The following is a 22,558-nucleotide window of genomic DNA, read 5'->3' on the forward strand; positions in this document are numbered from 1 at the left end:
AATATGAACTCAAATTTACACACACACACACACACACACACACACACACACACACACACACACACACACACACACACACATACATAAACACAAACTTACAAAATACAACTAAAAGTAAACAGCATAGTACATACCTAAACATACATGCTTTCAAACTAACACACACAAGCACACACACAACATGCACATGTGCACACACACACACACACACACACACACACTCCCTCTCTCTCTCTCTCTCTTACAGTGATTCACATGGTAAAAGTCAATAATTTCAGTCCAATATCACTTTCCAGATCACACCCAAAAATCATGAGACTACTCTGTCAAACTAAACTTTTTTTTTTTTTTAATTTAAAAAAAAAAATTATTATTCACCTCCTCCAGACAACAAGCACTCGTACTCCTACAGAAGTGGGAGACAAAACTCTGGGAGACTAAACTCTCAACACCACACTGCAGACACCCAAACCCAGTTCTCTCACTGCCTTGATTCAGTAAGTTGACACTCTTTGTGACTGAACTTGGCCGAAGAATGTGTTAGGCGTGGGTGTGGGTTTGGAGGAAGCCACCACTGTCGTACAACAACAAGCTGACAAAACTGCAGTCTCACTTCTCACACACTGTACGTGTGTATGTGTATTGACAACACTCACTCAGACATCACACATTGTGTGTGTTAACTATGACAACACACGGGGCTCACGTCACAAACACTTTGTGCATAATAACGTACACTTATAAAGGGATGCTGGGTCATTCGAAGGCTCATCTACAGTGCTTGAACCCACTGAGTCACATGCTTTTGCACCCTGGAGACAGCTCTGTTTACACTGTATTGTGACACAGAGAGAATTTGAAGCATTTGGCGTTGGCTGTCCAAGTGAAGTACCACATTTGATTGATCATATCTTTTCTTCTTCTTTTTTTTAATTTTTATTATAATCTTTTTTTAAATTTATTAAGGGTTGATTCAGTTCATACTCTTGCACAACAACTGGCAATTTATGAGTAATATATATATACATATATATATATATATATATATATATATATATTATATATATACATTCCTGGTAACGTGACTCTCATACTACTGCTGTGGAAACATGTCATATTTCATATTCACACACACTCCGTACATGAATGCACATAAACATGTGCACACACACACACACACACACACACACACACACACGCACACACACACACACACACCCCTTTACTTGTTTGTCATTCAATGATTAGCTCTTTCACGCACATAAAATGTAAGCCCAAGTCAGAGCAGGAATTACACACACACACACACACACACACAAACACACACACACACAAACACACACACACATTTTATATCGCGCTGTGCAAACACCACACACACACATTTTATCGTTACCTCTAACAAAGCCCTTCCCAAAGGCAGTTCTATTCAAGCCCTTCCTATCTGACCACTTCAAACATGTTGGGCCCAAACAAATGCCACGCCCAAAAAACTTGAACACACAGCCCTGCCATGTTTTGAAACCTGTCTGACTAACTGCACAGTCCAGCCACATCAATACAGTCGAGACACGTTAGCGCACACCACGTCCCACACTACTTAAAAGCAACCCACCCCCACCCTATTTATCTACAGCTTTTAGGGAGAGAAGGCAGCACTGAAGGAACAGGTGGGAACGTAGACTAATTAGCAGGCCTGGGATCTTCATATGACTACCCCTAACTTGCCAGGAGTTAGTAAGTAAAGCATTGCGTAGTTGAAAAAGCTTAGAAGGAAATATACTGGCAAAAGAGGTTACTGGATTACATGCAATAAGACTGCAATAATATACATATCTGCCAAATTATGTTTTCCAATTATAGAAAGCATTTATAAAAAGAGAAAAAAAAGAAAGAAAATCTCCCAAAGGTACTGTAAAGTTCGGTCTTTAAACCGCAACTTTTTCTCCCAGCTTCAACCTCTGCAGCTAATACAATGATGCGGCTTATTTGAGGATTTTAACGATCCCTGGAGTGTAGTTTTTGTCTAAGCTTCCCTTCAACTCACCAAAATCATGACTTCAGGTTAGTGTGCAAACTGTTCAGTATCAGTATCAGTATCAGTAGCTCAAGGAGGCGTCACTGCGTTCGGACAAATCCATATACGCTACACCACATCTGCCAAGCAGATGCCTGACCAGCAGCGTAACCCAACGCACTTAGTCAGGCCTTGAAAAAAAAAAGTATATATATATATATACATATATATATATATATATATATAGAGAGAGAGAGAGAGAGAGAGAGAGAAGCGTACATACATAAATAAATAAATAATAATTATGATGGAAAAAAATTTTAAAATCAAATCCACACACATTAAAGCCTTCAGATCAGCATTCAGGTCTACTCTGCTCAAGCGCACACCCTCATCATGCCGAAAACACGATGAAATGCCTATGGTGCAGCCTTCAATTTGAAGGCGATACATGATAATTTTTGTTTCTAAGTTTTTTGGGGGTTTTTTTTTTTTTGTTGTTGTTGTTGGGTTTTTTTTTTGGGGGGGTTGTTGTTTTTTTAACACTAAAAAAACTTAAGTTCTAAAATGTGTTTCACTGTACACAAGCAGCAAATGATAAGCAACCTAAAACATGCAACTAACACACACAAAATGGGCTTCCCCATGCCCGCCTTACTCTCCACAAGTTTCCAAACCACCTTGCTGGCTAAACAGTGCCCCTCCCCCAACCCCCCACCGCACCCCACATGCCAGTCTAACAGTTCTGACCTGTGTCGAGTAATAAGCCTAACAGGGCGCACACATGATGATCTGTCATCATCTCTGACATGCATCCTCATCAGAGCTCCGTCAGGCAGTCAGAAATGTGGATCAAGGTTAGTGAAAGAGCTGTCAAAAACAGTGCAGTTACACAAACTGTCGAATAGTCACAGCCTACGAGAACAAACCCATCATACAATACAAGCAAACCCTGCACTCGAAAATTCACAGGTGTGGACTAAAGCCATCCAACTAATCAAGTACACACACACACACACACACACACACACACCCACACACACACATCAGATACATAACCAGTTATTGTTGACACTTGTACAACATAAAACTGCAAGCAATGCACACTGTCATCTTATATGACATACACCAATGTACAAAAGTATGACTACAAAGCACAGAGCACTGCTGTTAACACAAAACCAGCCTGTATTTAGTGTGCTTATAGATAGATAGATATATATATATATATACATATATATATACATACATATACATATATAAACCTTTGTCTGCTTCCAGTATCAGAAATCACCAGCACTGAGATATATAATAATAAGCAATCTGTCAATTTCCAATATTATTATTAAAAACTCAATCAGATCAATCAGCGCTCCATCCAACACGTTAATTATTCAATCAGTCCCATGCTGTCCTGTTGGGCTTTTTGATGCCCTGTGCTGTCCTTTTTTCTATTATTTTTCTTCTTTCTTTTTTTTTTTCTCTTTTTTTTTGTGTGTGGTGGTGGTTTTCTTGTTGTCTTCAAAACAAATCTTGTACAAGAAGCAGGACTGAGCCAATCTTGCAATACTTGATCACTTGTTGTCTGTCTTTGTGTTAACAGCATTCCACTGTGAATGGGAAATGGGCAGAAACAGCAAAATAAATAAGTAAAACCTTCATCAATGCGTTTCACCCCAAGAAGTGCCACCCCATCGGTGGTGGTTTTCTCACTGGCCACACCTGTATTGCAGGCAGGTAAAATACAAGTTTTAACACTCAACCCCCGACACCAACGGCAAATATAACTCAGACACGATCATAACCTTGTATCACTCTTCAACAAGACTTAATTATGAAGGAAACTGCATATAATCAAGAACAAAATATTACTTCATTTTTTTTTTTTTTAATAAAAAGATTACTTTTTCAAAACATTCAAAAAACAACAGACAAAATTAACATCTCCAGTGGAAAATACTTTGAGATTGATCAATGAGACTCAAATACCCACGTTAAAGATCCTGTAATCCATGTCAGTGTTCGGTGGGTTATGGAAACAAGAACATACCCAGCATGCACACTCCCGAAAACGGAGTATGGCTGCCTACATGGCGGAGTAAAAACGGTCATACACGTAAAAGCCCACTCGTGTACATACGAGTGAACATGGGAGCTCCACCCCACGAACGCAGAAGAAGAAGAAGAAGATCAATGAGACTCAATTACAAGGACCCCATCATCAATCAACATTTCAACAGCCCCCCACCACCGTCTTACCCATGCCAGAATCACAGCTGTGTGGCAGAACCTACAGAAAACATACACTGAGTTCCGCTGTATCACCCGATTCAGCACACCCTCCACCCAGCAGGGTCAGGGGGGCTCGGGGGTGGTGGGGGGGTTGGGGGGGGGGGGGCTGGGTGGAGGATTAGGGAAAAGAACATGAAACAAAAAAGAGAATAAACGATAATTCTTTATCTGTACTAGGAAACATTTGTGTCAGTCAAGAGTGACACTGTTCGCGGTTGGGAAAGATTGGGGGGGTCGTTCCAAGAGAAGGGAGCATGTTTCTGTCCCTCCCATTGAAACGGACATGCCATGGTTTATAAACAAACACTGGTGATGACTAACGGACATGCCATGGTCTATAAACAAACATTGGTGTGGTGATGACTAACGGACATGCCATGGTCTATAAACAAACACTGGTGATGACTAACGGACACGTCATGGTCTATAAACAAATACTGGTGATGACTAACGGACACGTCATGGTCTATAAACAAATACTGGTGATGACTAACAGACATGCCATGGTCTATAAACAAACACTGGTGATGACTAACGGACATGGTGATGACTAACGGACATGCCATGGTCTATAAACAAACACTGGTGATGACTAACGGACATGCCATGGTCTATAAACAAATACTGGTGATGACTAACGGACACGTCATGGTTTATAAACAAATTTGGTGATGACTAACGGACATGCCATGGTCTATAAACAAACACTGGTGATGACTAACAGACATGCCATGGTCTATAAACAAATTTGGTGATGACTAACGGACATGCCATGGTCTATAAACAAACACTGGTGATGACTAACGGACACGTCATGGTCTATAAACAAATACTGGTGATGACTAACGGACATGTCATGGTCTATAAACAAACACTGGTGATGACTAATGGACATGTCATGGTCTATAAACAAACATGGTGATGACTAACGGACATGGTGATGACTAACGGACATGCCATGGTTTATAAACAAATACTGGTGATGACTAACGGACATGCCATGGTTTATAAACAAATACTGGTGATGACTAACGGACACGTCATGGTCTATAAACAAATACTGGTGATGACTAACGGACACGTCATGGTCTATAAACAAACACTGGTGATGACTAACGGACACGTCATGGTCTATAAACAAATACTGGTGATGACTAACGGACATGCCATGGTCTATAAACAAACACTGGTGATGACTAACGGACACGTCATGGTCTATAAACAAAAACTGGTGATGACTAACGGACATGCCATGGTCTGTAAACAAACACTGGTGATGACTAACAGACATGCCATGGTCTATAAACAAATTTGGTGATGACTAACGGACATGGTGATGACTAACAGACATGCCATGGTTTATAAACAAATACTGGTGATGACTAACGGACATGCCATGGTTTATAAACAAATACTGGTGATGACTAACGGACACGTCATGGTCTATAAACAAATACTGGTGATGACTAACGGACACGTCATGGTCTATAAACAAACACTGGTGATGACTAACGGACACGTCATGGTCTATAAACAAATACTGGTGATGACTAACGGACATGCCATGGTCTATAAACAAACACTGGTGATGACTAATGGACATGCCATGGTCTATAAACAAACACTGGTGATGACTAATGGACATGCCATGGTCTATAAACAAACACTGGTGATGACTAACGGACACGCCATGGTCTATAAACAAACACTGGTGATGACTAACGGACATGCCATGGTCTATAAACAAACACTGGTGATGACTAACGGACATGCCATGGTCTATAAACAAACACTGGTGATGACTAACGGACATGCCATGGTCTATAAACAAATACTGGTGATGACTAACAGACACGCCATGGTCTATAAACAAACACTGGTGATGACTAACGGACATGCCATGGTCTATAAACAAATACTGGTGATGACTAACGGACACGCCATGGTCTATAAACAAACACTGGTGATGACTAACGGACACGTCATGGTCTATAAACAAAAACTGGTGATGACTAATGGACATGCCATGGTCTATAAACAAACACTGGTGATGACTAACGGACATGCCATGGTCTATAAACAAACACTGGTGATGACTAACGGACATGCCATGGTCTATAAACAAACACTGGTGATGACTAACGGACATGCCATGGTCTATAAACAAACACTGGTGATGACTAACGGGCATGCCATGGTCTATAAACAAACACTGGTGATGACTAACGGACATGCCATGGTCTATAAACAAACACTGGTGATGACTAACGGACACGCCATGGTCTATAAACAAACACTGGTGATGACTAACGGACATGGTGATGACTAACGGACACGCCATGGTCTATAAACAAATACTGGTGATGACTAACGGACATGCCATGGTCTGTAAACAAACACTGGTGATGACTAACGGACATGCCATGGTCTATAAACAAACACTGGTGATGACTAACGGACATGCCATGGTCTATAAACAAACACTGGTGATGACTAGCCGCTGTACACACATTTCACACTACAATGTCAATTTGTGGGATACCTGTTTTGCAAATGTTACCATCTGAAACAGGAAACAGAAGTGTGGAAGGAAACAGCGGCAAGCACACTGCCAGAGCTCAACATTTGCTGCTTAGTTGTTCTGCCAGGTGCCTGAGAACACTTGATGGCACAGAACAGATGACAGTTTGTCCATCACAACAACAGGATATCTGAGAGAAAGTAACTTAAGAAAGTGACAGAACATACATGTGTATGCAAGCACCACATCCACACATGGACTTGTGTGCTCACACACAACAGAGACATGCTCATACACACGATCGTCTAACATCACAAATGTGAAAAGAGATTAAATGGAATTACACCAGTACAACAACTCACATACACATGCATGCATGCAAGAATACACACACACACACACACACACACACACACACACACACACACACACAATCACCCAATCACTAGTTTAGACTCTGAATCACCAAAATAAGCTGTATCCTGCTCAAAACTATTTCATCTCAAAATCTAATGCTACATAACCTTGTAGTAACATCAGCAAAGACAACCAGCAGCAGCAGTAGTTTCTGGGAAGGAAAGCACAGCACGACTGTATTAGTAGCGACTTCCCCTCACTATATACAAATGTATAGCCAGGCACAGCAACTGTAAAAAAAAAAAAGAAAAGATATACAATCTTCTACCCCTCTTCACCTCTGGCTGTGACGCTATAACCCTCAGAAGGGACAGCAGCCATATATATATATTTCTGTCACATGACATCTTACCTGTGTCAGGCTGGGTACCCTGCCCGTTCGTGCCGTTGTTGGTGTTTGCCATTGCACTTGGGTACAGCGAGCCCTGGCTGGGTGGGGGTGGGGCAGCAGGTTGTGAGCCTGGGGCTACCCCTGAAAGAAACGATGAGAGAGGACTTCAGTCATGAATGTGAATTCCTTTCTTTCTTTCTTTCTTTCTTTTTCTTTTTTTTTCTTAAATGCTTCTTTCCGTGTTTGTCAGGTAAGTGTGCCATCTCTGAGTAATATACTTTGTAATGTACAATATACAAATGTATGGTGTTTTTGTACACTTGTGAACATAAATTTTGCGCCCATGCACACATACGTGCATATGCACACACACCTATGCATAATGCACACACCTATGAATATATATTTATGCATGCACACACCTATGCATATATATGCACACACCTATGCATATACATGCACGCGCACACACACACACACACACACACACACACACACACACACACACACACACATTTAAAATGCATGTATGCAGACAGCTGACAACACAATCTAATAATGTAATATGACAATGAGTGAATGACATCACCAAAAAAATGTCATGTTCAGAAGAAAAGCACGGAATACAAGGTAAACATAAGAGAACAATAATCCCCAAACTGGAATATGTCTATATCCCCACACAAATACTCTTCTTCTTTTTATGTGCTGTACACAATTTTCTTTCATTCAAAATGTTGTACAAGAACATCTGGCAAAACTGTTACAAATCATCCATAGTAAAAGACAGCATAATCATCAAACATCACAATATAAGCATAATTATCAAATATCATAATATAATCCTTATCAAAATAGAAAAAGCACACACACACACACACACACACACACACACACACACACACACAAACCACACGCACACATACCAAAGTAAACAAAAAACACATGTGCATGTGCGTGCACAAACATACTGATAAAGATCTTGACACCAGCTCAGATCAAAATCTTGCAGAAATTGTGCACAGTATTCTATGAAGTGGTGTAGTTTCTTAAAGAAATTATCTGCCCTTGATTCTGTCACACACCGACAGTCAAGGAACTGGTTTTACATTATCAACTGTCCTTTTTTTTCCCTTAAACTATTTCTAACAACTGTAGTTTCAAGAAGAGAGATTAGAAGAAAATTAATTATCTACATGAAAAGGTTTGAGGTTCATGGATCAAATTTTCAAATGAGTTCTTAACACAAACCATTCATACACAAGATGTGGGACTTTATGGCTTACATCTGTCAAAAAGGGATTTTTTTTCTTCTTTTTTTTAGTCCGTAATGTGGATTCCCCCAGTTCAGTTTAAAATAATCTCTCAAAACACACCACTTCTGTGTCTGCATGCCACCTGATTGACTCGCGTGTTTCTTGAACTTCAACTAACCATGTGTTCACGTTTACATACATGTGTTTGTCTGCATGTATGTGTGTGCGCACACACACTTAGTCTGTGTATGGTATGTCATTCTTGAATGCATGCATGCATGCATGCGTATGTAGATTTATACATGAACAACATTTAATTATTGAAAATGCTGCGAAGCTCCCAGTCTCTCGGAGGTGTCAGCAATCCATAATTTATAAGCCATTGCAGTTCATAATTCATAAACCAAAGCGCAGATGACAAGGTTTGTTTTTTTTGGGGGGGAGGGAGGGGAGGGGTTCTGCTGCACCTGCTGTGCTCTTCCCCTCCCAGCTAACTCATCCCTGCCATCCTTGCATGTATACCCCTGCTTTTCTGACCCTGCTGCAAAACACTGTGTCACTTTATGTCCACAGAAGCCTGTCAGGTACATCAGTTTAAGGAATAAAATATCTTTTCTCAGAGAAAATAAAAGAGAAGGCGACGATCCGCCACCCCACCCCCCACTTGAAAAACTGGTTCGACTACTTTGCCTGCATTCTGTGTGTGTGTGTGTGTGTGTGTGTGTGTGTGTGTGTGTACATGTGCATAAAACCTGGGAGAAGGGAAGTGGGAAAACAAGAGCAAAACCAAACCATGGCCATTTACGAGGCTTATTCAATGCTGAAACATTCAAGTCACACTACACCTTTAATATCACTTACAGTGAAAAGACGTGAAATGAAAAAAAGAAGGTGTGTGTGTGTGTGTGTGTGTGTGTACGTACATGTGTGTGTGTGTGTGTGTGTGTGTGTGAGTGTGTGTGAGTGTGTGTGTGTGAGTTTCTATGTGTGTGTGCATGTGCATGTGCGTGTGTGTGTGTGCGTGTGTGTGCATATGTGTGTGAAAATCTGTGGGGGGTGTGTGTGTGTACACGTGTGTGTGTGTGTGTACACGTGTGTGTGTGTGTGTGTGTGTGTGTGTGTGTGTGTGTATGTGCGTGCGTGCATATGTGTGTGAAAATCTGTGGTGTGTGTGTGTGTGTGTGTGTGTGTGTGTGTGTGTGTGTACATAGTACACACACACATATATATATATATATGTAGAGAGAGAGAGGGGAAATCTTGACTGCAGGACTTGAAACAGGCGAAAAAATGGGTCAAACTGGCCTGTAGGTGGTAGCTGGTCCTTTGGTGAAGAAACTTCCCTGCGTTTCGGGCCCTAGGCCCCTCTTCATGGGGAGAAAAGTAAAGAATGGAGAAGAAAAGGGAGGGACAAAACCAAGACAGAGGTAAAACTAAAAACTGTGAGAAGTAATCTTGATTAATCATGAAGAAGGGCCTTGGGCCCAAAATGTAGGTAAGTTTCTTCACCAAAGGACCAGCTACCACCTACAGGTCAGTTTCACCCATTTTTTCACCTATGTATATACATACATACATATATATATATATATATATATATATATATATACTCATATATATATATATATATATACATACATACATATATATATATATGCACAATGTATGCAAACACACATACGTCTGCACATGTTCTTGTGCATGACTGCTCACCTGTTGAGACATATCTATGCAACTGCTAACATAAAAATAGGGTGTCTGTGTGACTGTGTGTGTGTCTGTCTCTGTGTACATGTGTGTGTGTGCATGCGCGCACGTGTGTGTGTGTGTGTGTGTGTGTGTGTAAATCTGTAATGTGTATATATATTTGTATACATATATATATATATATATATGATACATTCATGAATACATACACACAGTATAGGCAAACACACATAATTTTGCACACGTTTCTGTGTATGACTGCACAACTGCACAGGCATAATGTATGCAGCTAAGTGCATATAAATTGTGCACATGTTTTTGTTGTTCTTTTGTGTGTGTGTGTGTGTGTGTGTGTGCATGTGTGTGTGTCTGCCTCAAAAGTGAGATGTAAATGAGAGAGACAAAATGAGAAACTGAAACAAAATTATACCATCAGTTTGACACTAACAACTGAAAAATCCATACAGGTGGGAAAATGAAGAAGTTTTCTGTGACCTGGAAAACAGTGACAGATACAAATCAATGGCTGAGCCCTAGGTAAGTGTGGGTGGAGTCCTGCCTACGTGCCCAGGTGATCTGTACATTGAGATGTACAGAGGTGTGCCGCTTCATGACATAGCACAAGCACTGTACAGGCTGTAGCGAAAAAGGCAGGTGTGTGTATGTGTGAGAGAGCAAGCGTGCATGTGTGTAAATGTAAATTCTCACACTGTGTGTGTGTTTGCGTGGGTGTGTGGGTGTGTGGGTATGTGGGTGGGTGCATGCATGTGTGCATGTATGCGTGCGCGTGCGTGTGTGTTTGTGTGTGTGTGTACGTGTACGTGTGTGTGTGTGTGTGTGTACGTGTTTCTCTCACTGTGTCTGCGTGTCTGTGTCAGCTGTATGTGCCAGTAGAACATACCATTAGCATGTGTTTGTGTATGTGAACAAACACATAGATCTGCACACACTCATATCATCTCACCTTCTCTTGCACAAGATAACTTCTATTCTTTTAAGAATCAACTGTAATCAGGACAACTCACTGTTATGTGTTAAATTCATGTCAGAGAAGCCACTCCCTCCTCAGTGCAAGTGTGTAGTTTCCATGTGCTGCAGACTCATATGATGAGGCAGACAACCATCATCTTTCCCAAGGCTGAGGTTTTGATGCATCAGCTCTCACACAATTTATAGTGCCAGGCTGAGCAAACACCCTGGATTTTACAATCAATATACTTTGCTGCCACGGGGTCTGATCTGTATAACTATAAGATGGATGTGTCCAGCCCATCAACTATTAATCATCAGTTAGGGATATGATTTTGAGGTACATGTACTTCCAATGACCCTGATTTTGACATCAGTGATCTTGTACTGTACTAGCAAGAATCGTTTACACAAGGTTCCTTTTCTCTCTCTCTCTTTTTTTTTCTGACCTAATCCTGAAACCTGAAGCCTTCAAATGCTGTAAATAAGTGAATGTATGTAAACAATAGCAAAAAAAGAAAAAAAAAGTAATATAAAGAAGATGATAACAATAATGATGATTATACTACTACTAATACAATAATAATTATAAAACAACATAGAAAAATAATGACACCATCAACAATCATAACAGAAAATCTGTGAGTTTGTATGCCAGAAAATTCAAAACACTATGACCACAATTATTTGATGAAAATGCAACACACTAGTTACAAAAATGGAACAAGAAACTGCTTCTTCTTATTCTCATTTTCTTCGATCAAGATGGAAGATTCCACCCATACATTATACTACTATGTTCACACACAGAATATTCACACTTCCACCGACAACAACAAAGACTACATCATGTCCACTCTGCTCCTCCTCAAACATCCAACGCACTCGATCTGTAAAGATCGATCGACAGTGGAATTTGACCAATCATTTTAGAAAACCGCCCCAGCCAATAGTTTCCTGATAAAGCGTGCAGGTTTGTTTGCTCAGCTCAACCACCAGGCTAGAAGTAGAAAGAGTGATACTCTCTGGCCTAAATTTTAGAAATACTATGAGAAACGGAGATCTACATCTGTTATTTTCTGATATCAAATCATCCACTTAATAAACAAGTTTATCTGCACCGGCTGACCTAGTGTGAAGATATACATGTATCCTAGGAAAGACTCAAAACAGTAGATATTAGCACAACAAAGCACAGTAATTAACAGATTAAAAGATTAATATTACTTTAAAAAATAAAATTAAAAAATAAAAAAACACACAATCATTCTTCATGATATGTATGCCACTGTCGTGAAAGCGACTTATGGTAGTAAAATTCTGTGAGAAGTGGGTTTGTATTGTATCAGCACTCTTTATAGGTCTTACTTTTTATTGACTCCTATGTGCAAACAAAGTGAGTCTGTAATGACATGATCTGTATGTGTGTGTGTGTGTGTGTGTAGTAAACTTTAACGTTGGCATTTTCTTGGCAACTACAAGTGGCACAGGAACCAAACTTGGCAGGACGATAGGTATGAATAAGACCATCAAAGTCATTCCATTTATGATATGGCAAGCAAGGTGAGAGGTCAGAGGTCAATGTTATTTGGTAAACTATATTAAAAAATTTTTTTTTTTTTTTTCAAATTACAGTTTGACAGAAAGCATCTCTCTTCCAACTTTGATCAAACTAAATACTGTAAATGATCATGGCTCAGCATGATTCCTAAATGATTCTGAAGTTCAAGGTCACAAAATGGTATGTGATACTGACAGGAAAAAAATTCTAAGTGCATGAGAGAGATTAAAAGGTAAATGATGAAAATAAAATATACATACATGTGTACATTGACAGAAGTCAAAGGTCAAGTCAAGTTCGCAAAGTGTAGAACTGGAAAATACATTAAGAGTTTTGGTCAGAACATAAATGTGCTGTAAACTGAGAGTCCAAAGGTCAAGGTCTAAATGTGTTTCTTTTTCCCCTCACATCATCTGCCATACAGTCAGGTCTTGAGGGCCTTGCCTCTCTTGTTTGTTGCTGCTTTGACATACAGCCTTCATCAAGTCCACCACTCTCAGCTATGTCAGTCGAAGTCTGCTTGGATTAGAACGGTGCCTTTTATCAAAAACAAAAGAGGCTCATCCAACATTTAAAACTAATGATCTCTTGGAAATCTTTTTTTGTGCTCAGTTAAGTTCACAGTCCCATTGACAGGTGACATCGCTCTACAGCGGTCTTCATAAACTGCATAATAGCTGTCACACACACACACACACACACACACACACACACACACACACAGAGTGACACACACACACACACACACACACATCCTCATATATATATATATATATATATATATATATATATATATCTCTTCTGCAAGAAATGCAGTAAATACCAAATGAAGCGAAGCAAATGACAATACAGGAATGACAGGAATGTGTGTGTGTACACGAATGTGCGTGCACACACACGCGCATGTCTGTGTGCATGCGTGCGTGTGTGTGTGTTGGTACACAGTCAGATGGCAAAAGAAAATGTATTATATCAATCGGCTGAAACTAAAGTCTTATCAGTATCAGTATCAGTAGCTCAAGGAGGCGTCACTGTGTTCGGTCAAATCCATATACGTTACACCACATCTGCCCAGCAGATGCCTGACCAGCAGCGTAACCCAACGCACTTAAGTCTTAATACAGAGAAAAGAACATGGAAGGTACTGATATCTATCTATAGAGAAGGGCAGCTGCTTCCATGGAGGGATAGAACTAAATGGAAATGTTACTTTTCCTAAGCTTCCAACTGAGTGTTGATTCATGGGATATCTAAGATGCCCTGAGAGCTTGTTTGACTGAACATTATAAAAGACAGTTTATCTGTTACATCACAACTACTGTCCATCTTGGCACATTATATTGACTCAAGGGACTTGAACTAAGCTTGTAATCTTCTTATCCTGACCTGCCTTGTTGGTGGCAGAGCTGTTTAGCCAGAGATGGTGCTCATGCACTCATTATCATCAGTGAACTGTGAGCATGGTCATGGCCTTTGCCATGCCATGACACGGAGCCACATGATACAATGAATGTCACCAAATATATATCTTCCTCTTGCTCAGGAAACTGAAGTTTCTGATTTTGATTGGCTATCGCCTGAAGTGTGCCATGGGAGTGAGAGAACTAGGAGGTGGTATCATCTTGACATTTTTTTGACTTGTGTGTGTAAACAGAGTGAGTCAATACAATGCTATCACCCGGTCTCAGCTGCCCCTGTGTCTGTGAGAAGAGAGAGAGTGTGTGTGTGGGGGGGGGGGGGGGGGGGGGGGGAGTGGGAGGGAAGAGAAATGGAAGAAGAAAGGTACAAAATATATCAAATATAAGCAAAATGATTTTTTTTTCTTCTTTGTTTTATGACATCAAACAACTATGACAACTTTCCAAAGGACTAACACTTATACTACAGCAAACTTAAGTTTTTGCAGTATCAGTAACATCTCACACTCTACGATCAGCTTTGGATCCACTCTGTTTCCGGCCTTCCAAGATTCGAACACTCAGCCACTGCTCTTTATCTGTCTCTGGGCCTTGCACACGCAATGAACTTCCTCTTTCATTTCATCAGGTCTCTGCACTCAGCTCTTTAAAATCTGGCCATAAAACCTACCTCTTCCCAAAACAGACCCCTCCTCCCTCTCCTGCCTATTCCTTGTCTTCAGCTTCTCCAGCTTTGTATTTCCATGTATTTATGATTACATGTTTTGTTTTTTCGTCCTTGTGAATTAGAGTTATTTAAATGCATGCGTGTGAATGGCTGGTGTGTGACTGTAAGCGCTTTGAATTGTCTCTGCATAAGATACAGTGCTATATATATACTTATCATTATCATTATTATCATCATCATCATCATTATCATTATCATCTTGAAACTGTCTAAAGTATGTATTCGAGTATGGTAAAAACACTTCTAAAATCTGGCATCCAATTAATACAAACCAACCACAACAATGATTGTTTTCTCATCTCTTTAACTTAATTTATTTATTTATTTATTTATGTAAGCTTATCTATAATTTATTCACCTTTTTTTTTCTTTCTTTTTTTTTTCTCAAAGCCTGACTAAGCGCGTTGGGTTACGCTGCTGGTCAGGCATCTGCTTGGCAGATGTGGTGTAGCGTATATGGATTTGTCTGAACGCAGTGACGCCTCCATGAGCTACTGAAACTGAAACTGAAACTTTAACTTAAGCAAATTAATGTGACACATAAGACTAGGTTTGAAGGAATAACTCAACAAGACTCCTTTTCAAACTCAAATCACACTCTGAACCCAGTTCTTGTTCATATCCCACAATGAATTTAACAGGGCTGTAGCACACTAATTAAAGCAGTTCACTGGAACTTTTAGCTGCCATATTAAACAAGGTCATTAAATGATATCAAGCAGATAAACAGCATGGAATTCCCAAAATAACCATGGTGGGCCGCTGTTATCAGGAGTGAACTTGATGTAAACGTCAAGCTATTCTAATATACAGAACGCCACAACATTTTGTAGCCAACTTATGTTGCCCAAGAACGTGAAGAAGGAAGTGAATTTTCAAGACACAGATATTTATTTTTGTTTCACAAAACTTGAAACAATATATTCAATATTGTGTTGACAATGTTTCTTTTCTTTCCCCAGGTGCCCTACTTACATGTGTTGCTGTCTCTCTGTCTGCTTGTATGCATGTATATATCATATATGTGTTTCTTTGTCTCTCTTACCCTTCCAACTCTGTCTTGAGTCTGTTACTGTTGATAATAAAGCAAAGATTGTCATTTATTATTTTTCCTTTGGTGGCAACAATGATTCACTGTATTCACTGCATTTCCTAAGTTCCCCTATGTCTGTTATGCTGGTTGAAGGCTAGATGGGGGGAAAAAAGGAAATTTTCTATCTAAAATTACGTTTAAATAACATACTTACCGTGACCCAACTAGTGCAGACTCCGGCAGGGGTCTGACATTCCTGTCCTGTGCAAACTACTATCCGCCTATGCGGAGAAAAAGAGAGCAACTACGGCCGATAACCTCCCGAAAGTGGGTAACCTCCCCTTTGCATACTGTTTCCCTTGGAAATAAATTCATCTACGAATCAATAAATTAATCTCGCTCTATCTCTCTGTCTCTCTCTCATTCTCCTGTTTTTAAAAACATCACTGCCTGTATCCTAAAAACTGTCTTGAATTGACTGACACAAGTGACAGTTTTCATCATCCGCTTCTCCTCCTTCCGAGACAATATCCTTAAGGCATCAAATCTAATAGTTAAACTGAAAAATAAAGCTTCACTTCCATTTCATTTTAGTACTGTTCACAAGACATTTTGGTAGAGATTCAGTCTCAGTCTCATGAGTGTAGCAACATCTTTATTCAGCGTTATTTTATAACGACTCAAACTCAAAATAAATGAGAGCATGGTGTAACTTCTTACTTTCAATTTTACATCAGTTACAAAAAAAATAAGAATTAAGATGTTCAAAACAAGTCAAAACAAGTAACTCTTCCCTTGCTGAAGGTCAGTAAATTGGACAGTATCTTACCACCCACCTCCCCATCCCCCCAGACAAAGAAAAAGAAAAATTCAAGTAAAACATGAACTTTCCAAGATGTTTTCCATTCATTGGGAAGATATTTTGTGACTAAATTCTAGAAATATGTCTCTTCAGCATGAATTTATTCTTTCCTGCTAACCACAAGTGAACACTCACTCCGAACATGGACTGATCATTTTTACCATTTCTCAGGCATTAATAATACACAGTTCCGACACGGTTCATCAAAGGCCTTCTTAGAAATGATCTGCCATGATGATCCACAATTACAACCAACAGATCCCGAATGACTACCTCCTCTTTAAGTGAATGTGGGAGATTGGAGAGGAGGAGGAGGAGGGTACAAAACGAGCTGTCAGCAAATGTCAAAATCAATTCATATCATCTATTATTAACACATTCAGTGTCTCTCTCCACTCTGTCCTTTTCCGCTGCTTCAGGATATGAGGGCCACGAAACGTATCATGACATTTCCCACATGGGAATCAAACCAGCGAGAAGCAGACAAGGGATTTTTAATGTGTGGAGAAGCTGGGTGGAAAATTGCAAACCTCCAATTATGAGCTGAACGCACTGGTTCTCTTTTTATCATTAACACATGTATGTATACATTAATCTGAAAGGTTTGTCTTGGTAGTCTCAGTCCATTGTATAAACGCATGCGCGCGCATGCACACACACACACACACACACACACACATATGTACACACACACACATGTACATGTGTACAAACACAAGCAACACAACTAAAAAGAGAACAGCTGGCATTGGCACATATAATATCATTCTGTTTTCAAAGTAAAATAAAAATGGTGTCCTTTATTTTTATACTACACGAGTACATCATGAGAGAGTCAGAAGGTGGGAAAGAAAGAAGAACAAACTAATCATGTCTAATATTAACAACTGCACTTCACACATGCGCCTGCACATGGAAACTGGATTCACTCTCACACACACACACACACACACCAAAAATGTACAAGCGCACACACACACACACACACACACACACACACACACAGAGGGTTGGGTGGCACGTGGGCAGAAGTATTTGCATGGCTTTTAATGCCTTTATCACGAAATTCCAGAACACCATGGCTTTGACTTTGAGCCAATGTGAATGATCAATACACTTTAGGAGATCCCCAAGGAACAGACTGCTGGCAACAGCAGTGCGCTGCAGGCGATGGAATTGATTTCGGTTACTGGACATGTGAGAAGGGAAGAGCCCTGCCACAAAATGGTAATATTACACATGTATCCAGTGCTAAGAGAATCACAGTCACACTTTCACAGAAAGAAAAAAAAAAGAAAAAGAAAAAGAAACAGTCCATGAATTCAGTTGCTGAAGACGCTGTTGTTTTTCCACACACATTTTCAAACTTTAGCAAAAAAATCTAGGTTACAGACAACGGAAAGCTGCAAATTTACTTCTTTTTTTTTCTATGCCCAAAACTTGCCAAGCACTTGTATGCTATAGCTTCATGGTCTTGACTCACCTTAGAATGCATTACAAGTGATTGGTAAAGCAATGTGGATATAAATATATATCATATGAAAAACTATTCAGCAATTGTGGTCAACAGCAGACAGACTAGCTGACATTTTTTTTGTAATCATAATAAAGGTTCAAACAACTAAGTCTGAGTTGTTTATTAAGACTAAGACAAGAGTAAGAGCATAAAAATGAAACGATCAAGCACAGAGATATTGTTGCAATGTCACTTGTACCGAATCAACTACAGGACCTTAGTAAAATTCCTCCACTGTGAAGCAAAAGATTCCCAAATATCAGGATGTCCAGTAATTCAACTGCTGACCCAGAATTTTATCTGTCTGTGCAAATACCTAGATAGCAGTTCATTTAAATCACTGAATGTTTGCTCCCAGTTCTCCATGAATCAGACTGTGTGACGCCACAGTCACTAGATCATGGATGCTAAACTTGTCCATTTAAACCCTCAAATGTTTACTTCCAGTTGTCTGTGTTACATAATGTGTAATGCCACAGCTCTCTTTAACACAGATGATAAACTCTGTCAAGAAAATGCTTTGATTTTATATCAATAATTTTTCAGACTGATAGTTTGTATTGAACTATATTATCAAGAGGCATTCAGACTTTTTATTCATAATACAATACAGTATACTGTATAGTATCTATAGTACAATGAATTTGTCCATTGTTCAAGGAACTGCAAAATCAGAGCTCTTAAAACAGCATTTTTTCTTGTCTCTGTCCATCACTTTTCTTTCCTGGTGAGCTGACCCTGAATCACATTCAGGGATCAGTATACACACACTGACATGCCTTTCTAAAAAAAAAAAATTAAAAAAAAGAAAAAAAGTTAAGCTAAAACCTAACTGCTGCTAATTTCCGGGGCTGTGCCGTGATTCGAACCAGCGCATTCAGATTCTCTCGCTTCCTAGGCGGACGCGTTACCTCTAGGCCATCACTCCATACACACCCATCGCAGGTTATGTAATGCACATCCTGTTCTGAATTGCACATGTATTTTATAATAGTGTTCAAAGTCAGGAAATGAACTGTGTGTGATGGAAACGGACTTGGCAATAAGAGTTCTGGGGAAATCCATCCTCAAGGCAGGCCATTGTCATGATTGTGTTACTCAACAACTGCCAGCCTGTTTCCTGTGATAGATGTGGAAGCCAAATAGGATGATTTCCCCAAGTTAAGTTGGGAGGCTGATGTGTGTGTGTGTGTGTGTCCCTGTGTGTCTGTGTGTGTGTGTCTGTGTCTGTGTGTGCATACTCTGAGCCAGATATTGGCTTTCTATCCCATCTTTCTCTGTGTCACAGATGCATGAACACCCTTATGCATGCACACACACACAAACACACATACACGTATCCACACACGCATCCACACACATGCACATACATGTGATGCTGTGTTCCACTGCAGTTCAAAACATACAAGTGATAGAACACATTGGCTTTGTGTAAGCATCATAGTTGGTTTTCTCTGCGCATGTTTTGAGGTTGTTTACAACAATGCAAGCAATGTTCATCTGCTCACCACTGAACTACACAGGACCAAACAGTAACAGTATTTCTTTTATTTTGAAACGGCAGTCATGATTATTTTGCTGAAAAATTCCCTTTTGGTTTCAACCCCGTCTGACCGACTTGCTTGAAAATCAATTTCAAGTCAAGTGACCAACTGGCTGCCACATTCTTGCATCATTTCAAATTTGTATACATGAATGACCACTGACCAACTCAAAACCTTAACCCTGCGTGCACACACACACACACACACACACACACACACACACACACACACACACATTACCCAGTCTTAACACACACACACCTGCTCAAATTTCATTTGTACACATGTGTATGTGGACACACACACACACAAATTCAAAATTATGTGCGCGCGCGCACACACACACACACACACACACACACACACACACACACAATCTGGGAACAGTTCCCCCCTGTCCAAATAAGGGCCTGTGTCACCAAAGCAATGAGATATATTTATATAAACATTCAAAAATTAAAAACTATTCAGTCATGGCTCAAGTTAACTTCTTCGTAGTCTAGCTGAACGTTTTACAAAGTCTCAAACAACAACACAAGAGCTTTCTTCTTTCCTGGCAATATTTCTTACTTTTGACATACACTAATATTAATAATATGCCGTGGATTCATCTACATCAGAGAAATATGAAATGATGCTCACCTTAATGCTTTTTTTAATTTCTGTTACAACATAATATCAAGTTAACTCACCTCCTTCTTCCATCGCCTGCATTTCAAAACCTATCGGCACCACGCCCTGCGGTGATGTGTAGCCTTCCACTGGTGGCTCCATACCTAAGTTCTTTTTCAAATTGGTGACTGGAAAAATGAAAACGGTCGAGAAGTATCCGACTGAGTTTCGACAAGCCCCTCACCCCACTCTTGGGTGTGAACTTGTTTCAACCAAAAGAAAACTCGTCACCAAATTTGTCTCACAGTCGACGAAGCACACTGTTTGCAAACGCAAGAAAACGATGCTTTCGAATTATTTTCTCTGGATCAGATGTGAACAAAAACAATGAACGGTCAAACCGAAAATGCAGTCATGTCGCGAATTTCACGTTAAACACGTTGACCAATCTTTTTGGATATCACACACACACACCCTAAATCAATCACTTCAACGTGAGGCCTTTCACTGGCTCCAGCCACAGTGGCCTTGGGGTAGAATGTGAGTAACAGACTGGTTCCAGTTGCAGCAGCCAAAAATGCAGAGGCTGGGGTCTCTGGATTGCAGCAAATGCATCACTCAGTCACCCTTTCCGAATGGAAAAAGAAACCAAAGCGCTTCGAGATGTACATTCTACATGGCGCACAGTGATTCACACACAGCACAGAGTCGATGTCGACATACTGTAAACACACGATACCCCCCTAACTGGTACAACAAGTCAACCAAGACGGTTCTGCACGCTCCACCCAAAACAGGCGACACAACTCTGGACACACATTTTGCGTCTCGCGCGACTCAAGAACTGCCCGCGTGAAGCTCCCTCGTCGTATTCACAAACAGTGAGTCAGTGTAAAAGTCTACTGGGGTCGCTGGGGGGGACATGAGGAAGATGTCATAGCTCGCCACGCCGTTCTGTTGGCAGCTGTCGTGAGGAGATCTGGCATCGTCATTTTGGTCCATTCCTTGACGTTGTCGGACCAGCTCTTTCTCTGCCGCCCCCGTCTGCGCCCTCCCTCTACAGTCCCAAGATGGTTTTGGAGAGGGTGTTATGTCGTATGACGTGACCAAACCATGCCATCTTCCGTCGTTTGACAGTCGCCAGCAGTGGTTCTTGGGGCCCAACAAGGTTGCTGACCAGGTTCCGCACATAGTCATTGGTCTTGTGCTCCTTGTAGGAGATGTGTAGTAGTCTCCTCAAGCACTTAGTTTCGAATGCTTGGATTCTTCTTTCTGTTTCTGCCATCAGAGTCCATGTCTCATATCCATATAAGAGGATGGAGACCACTAGTGACTTGTAGAGCAGGAATTTTGTGTGGAATCTGATGTTGCTCTTCCATACCCTGTTCAGTCTGGCCATCGCTGCCGTTGCAGAATTAATATTTCAGATTTCTGCTGTGCAAGTGCCGTCTTTGGACAGGGTTGCTCCCAGGTACTTGAAGCTGGTCACTTCTTCCAAGGGCTCACCATTCATGGTTATGTTGGCACTGATGTTAGTTGTGCTGTTGACCACTGATGACCTTTGACTTCTCTGTGCTGACCTCCGTAAGCACTTGTTAGTGCCCCCCATGAGGTCAATGTCGTCTGTGAATCGAAGATTGCAGACTGGCCTGCCGCCAATGGTGATGGAAGTGTGGTGATCTTCGAGGGCCTCTTGCATGATTCTTTCCAGAAAGATGTTGAAAAGTACTGGGGATAATAGGCATCCTTGCCTGACTCCGACTGTGGTCCGAAAT

General features: G+C 40.5%; 1 protein-coding gene across 3 annotated transcripts in view; it reads right to left on the minus strand.

The window, feature by feature from the left end:
- Positions 1 to 21,542, minus strand: part of LOC143297792 (anoctamin-4-like) — a 108,236-nt gene extending 86,694 nt beyond the window's left edge. For 2 of the 3 annotated variants that reach the window (XM_076610288.1, XM_076610286.1), the window contains exons 1-2: positions 20,864 to 21,542; positions 7,600 to 7,719 (exon numbers count right to left, since the gene is read on the minus strand). In XM_076610288.1, the coding sequence (XP_076466403.1) occupies positions 7,600 to 7,719; positions 20,864 to 20,945 (202 nt within the window). In that variant the 5' untranslated portion in view covers positions 20,946 to 21,542. Of the gene's footprint in view, positions 1 to 7,599; positions 7,720 to 11,566; positions 12,065 to 20,863 lie in introns of those variants that run through there. The other variant, XM_076610287.1, reaches the window with a different exon arrangement.
- Between the last annotated feature and the right edge of the window lie 1,016 nt (positions 21,543 to 22,558).

Source organism: Babylonia areolata, chromosome 23 (genome assembly GCF_041734735.1).
Source record: "Babylonia areolata isolate BAREFJ2019XMU chromosome 23, ASM4173473v1, whole genome shotgun sequence".
Lineage (NCBI taxonomy): Eukaryota > Metazoa > Mollusca > Gastropoda > Neogastropoda > Buccinidae > Babylonia > Babylonia areolata.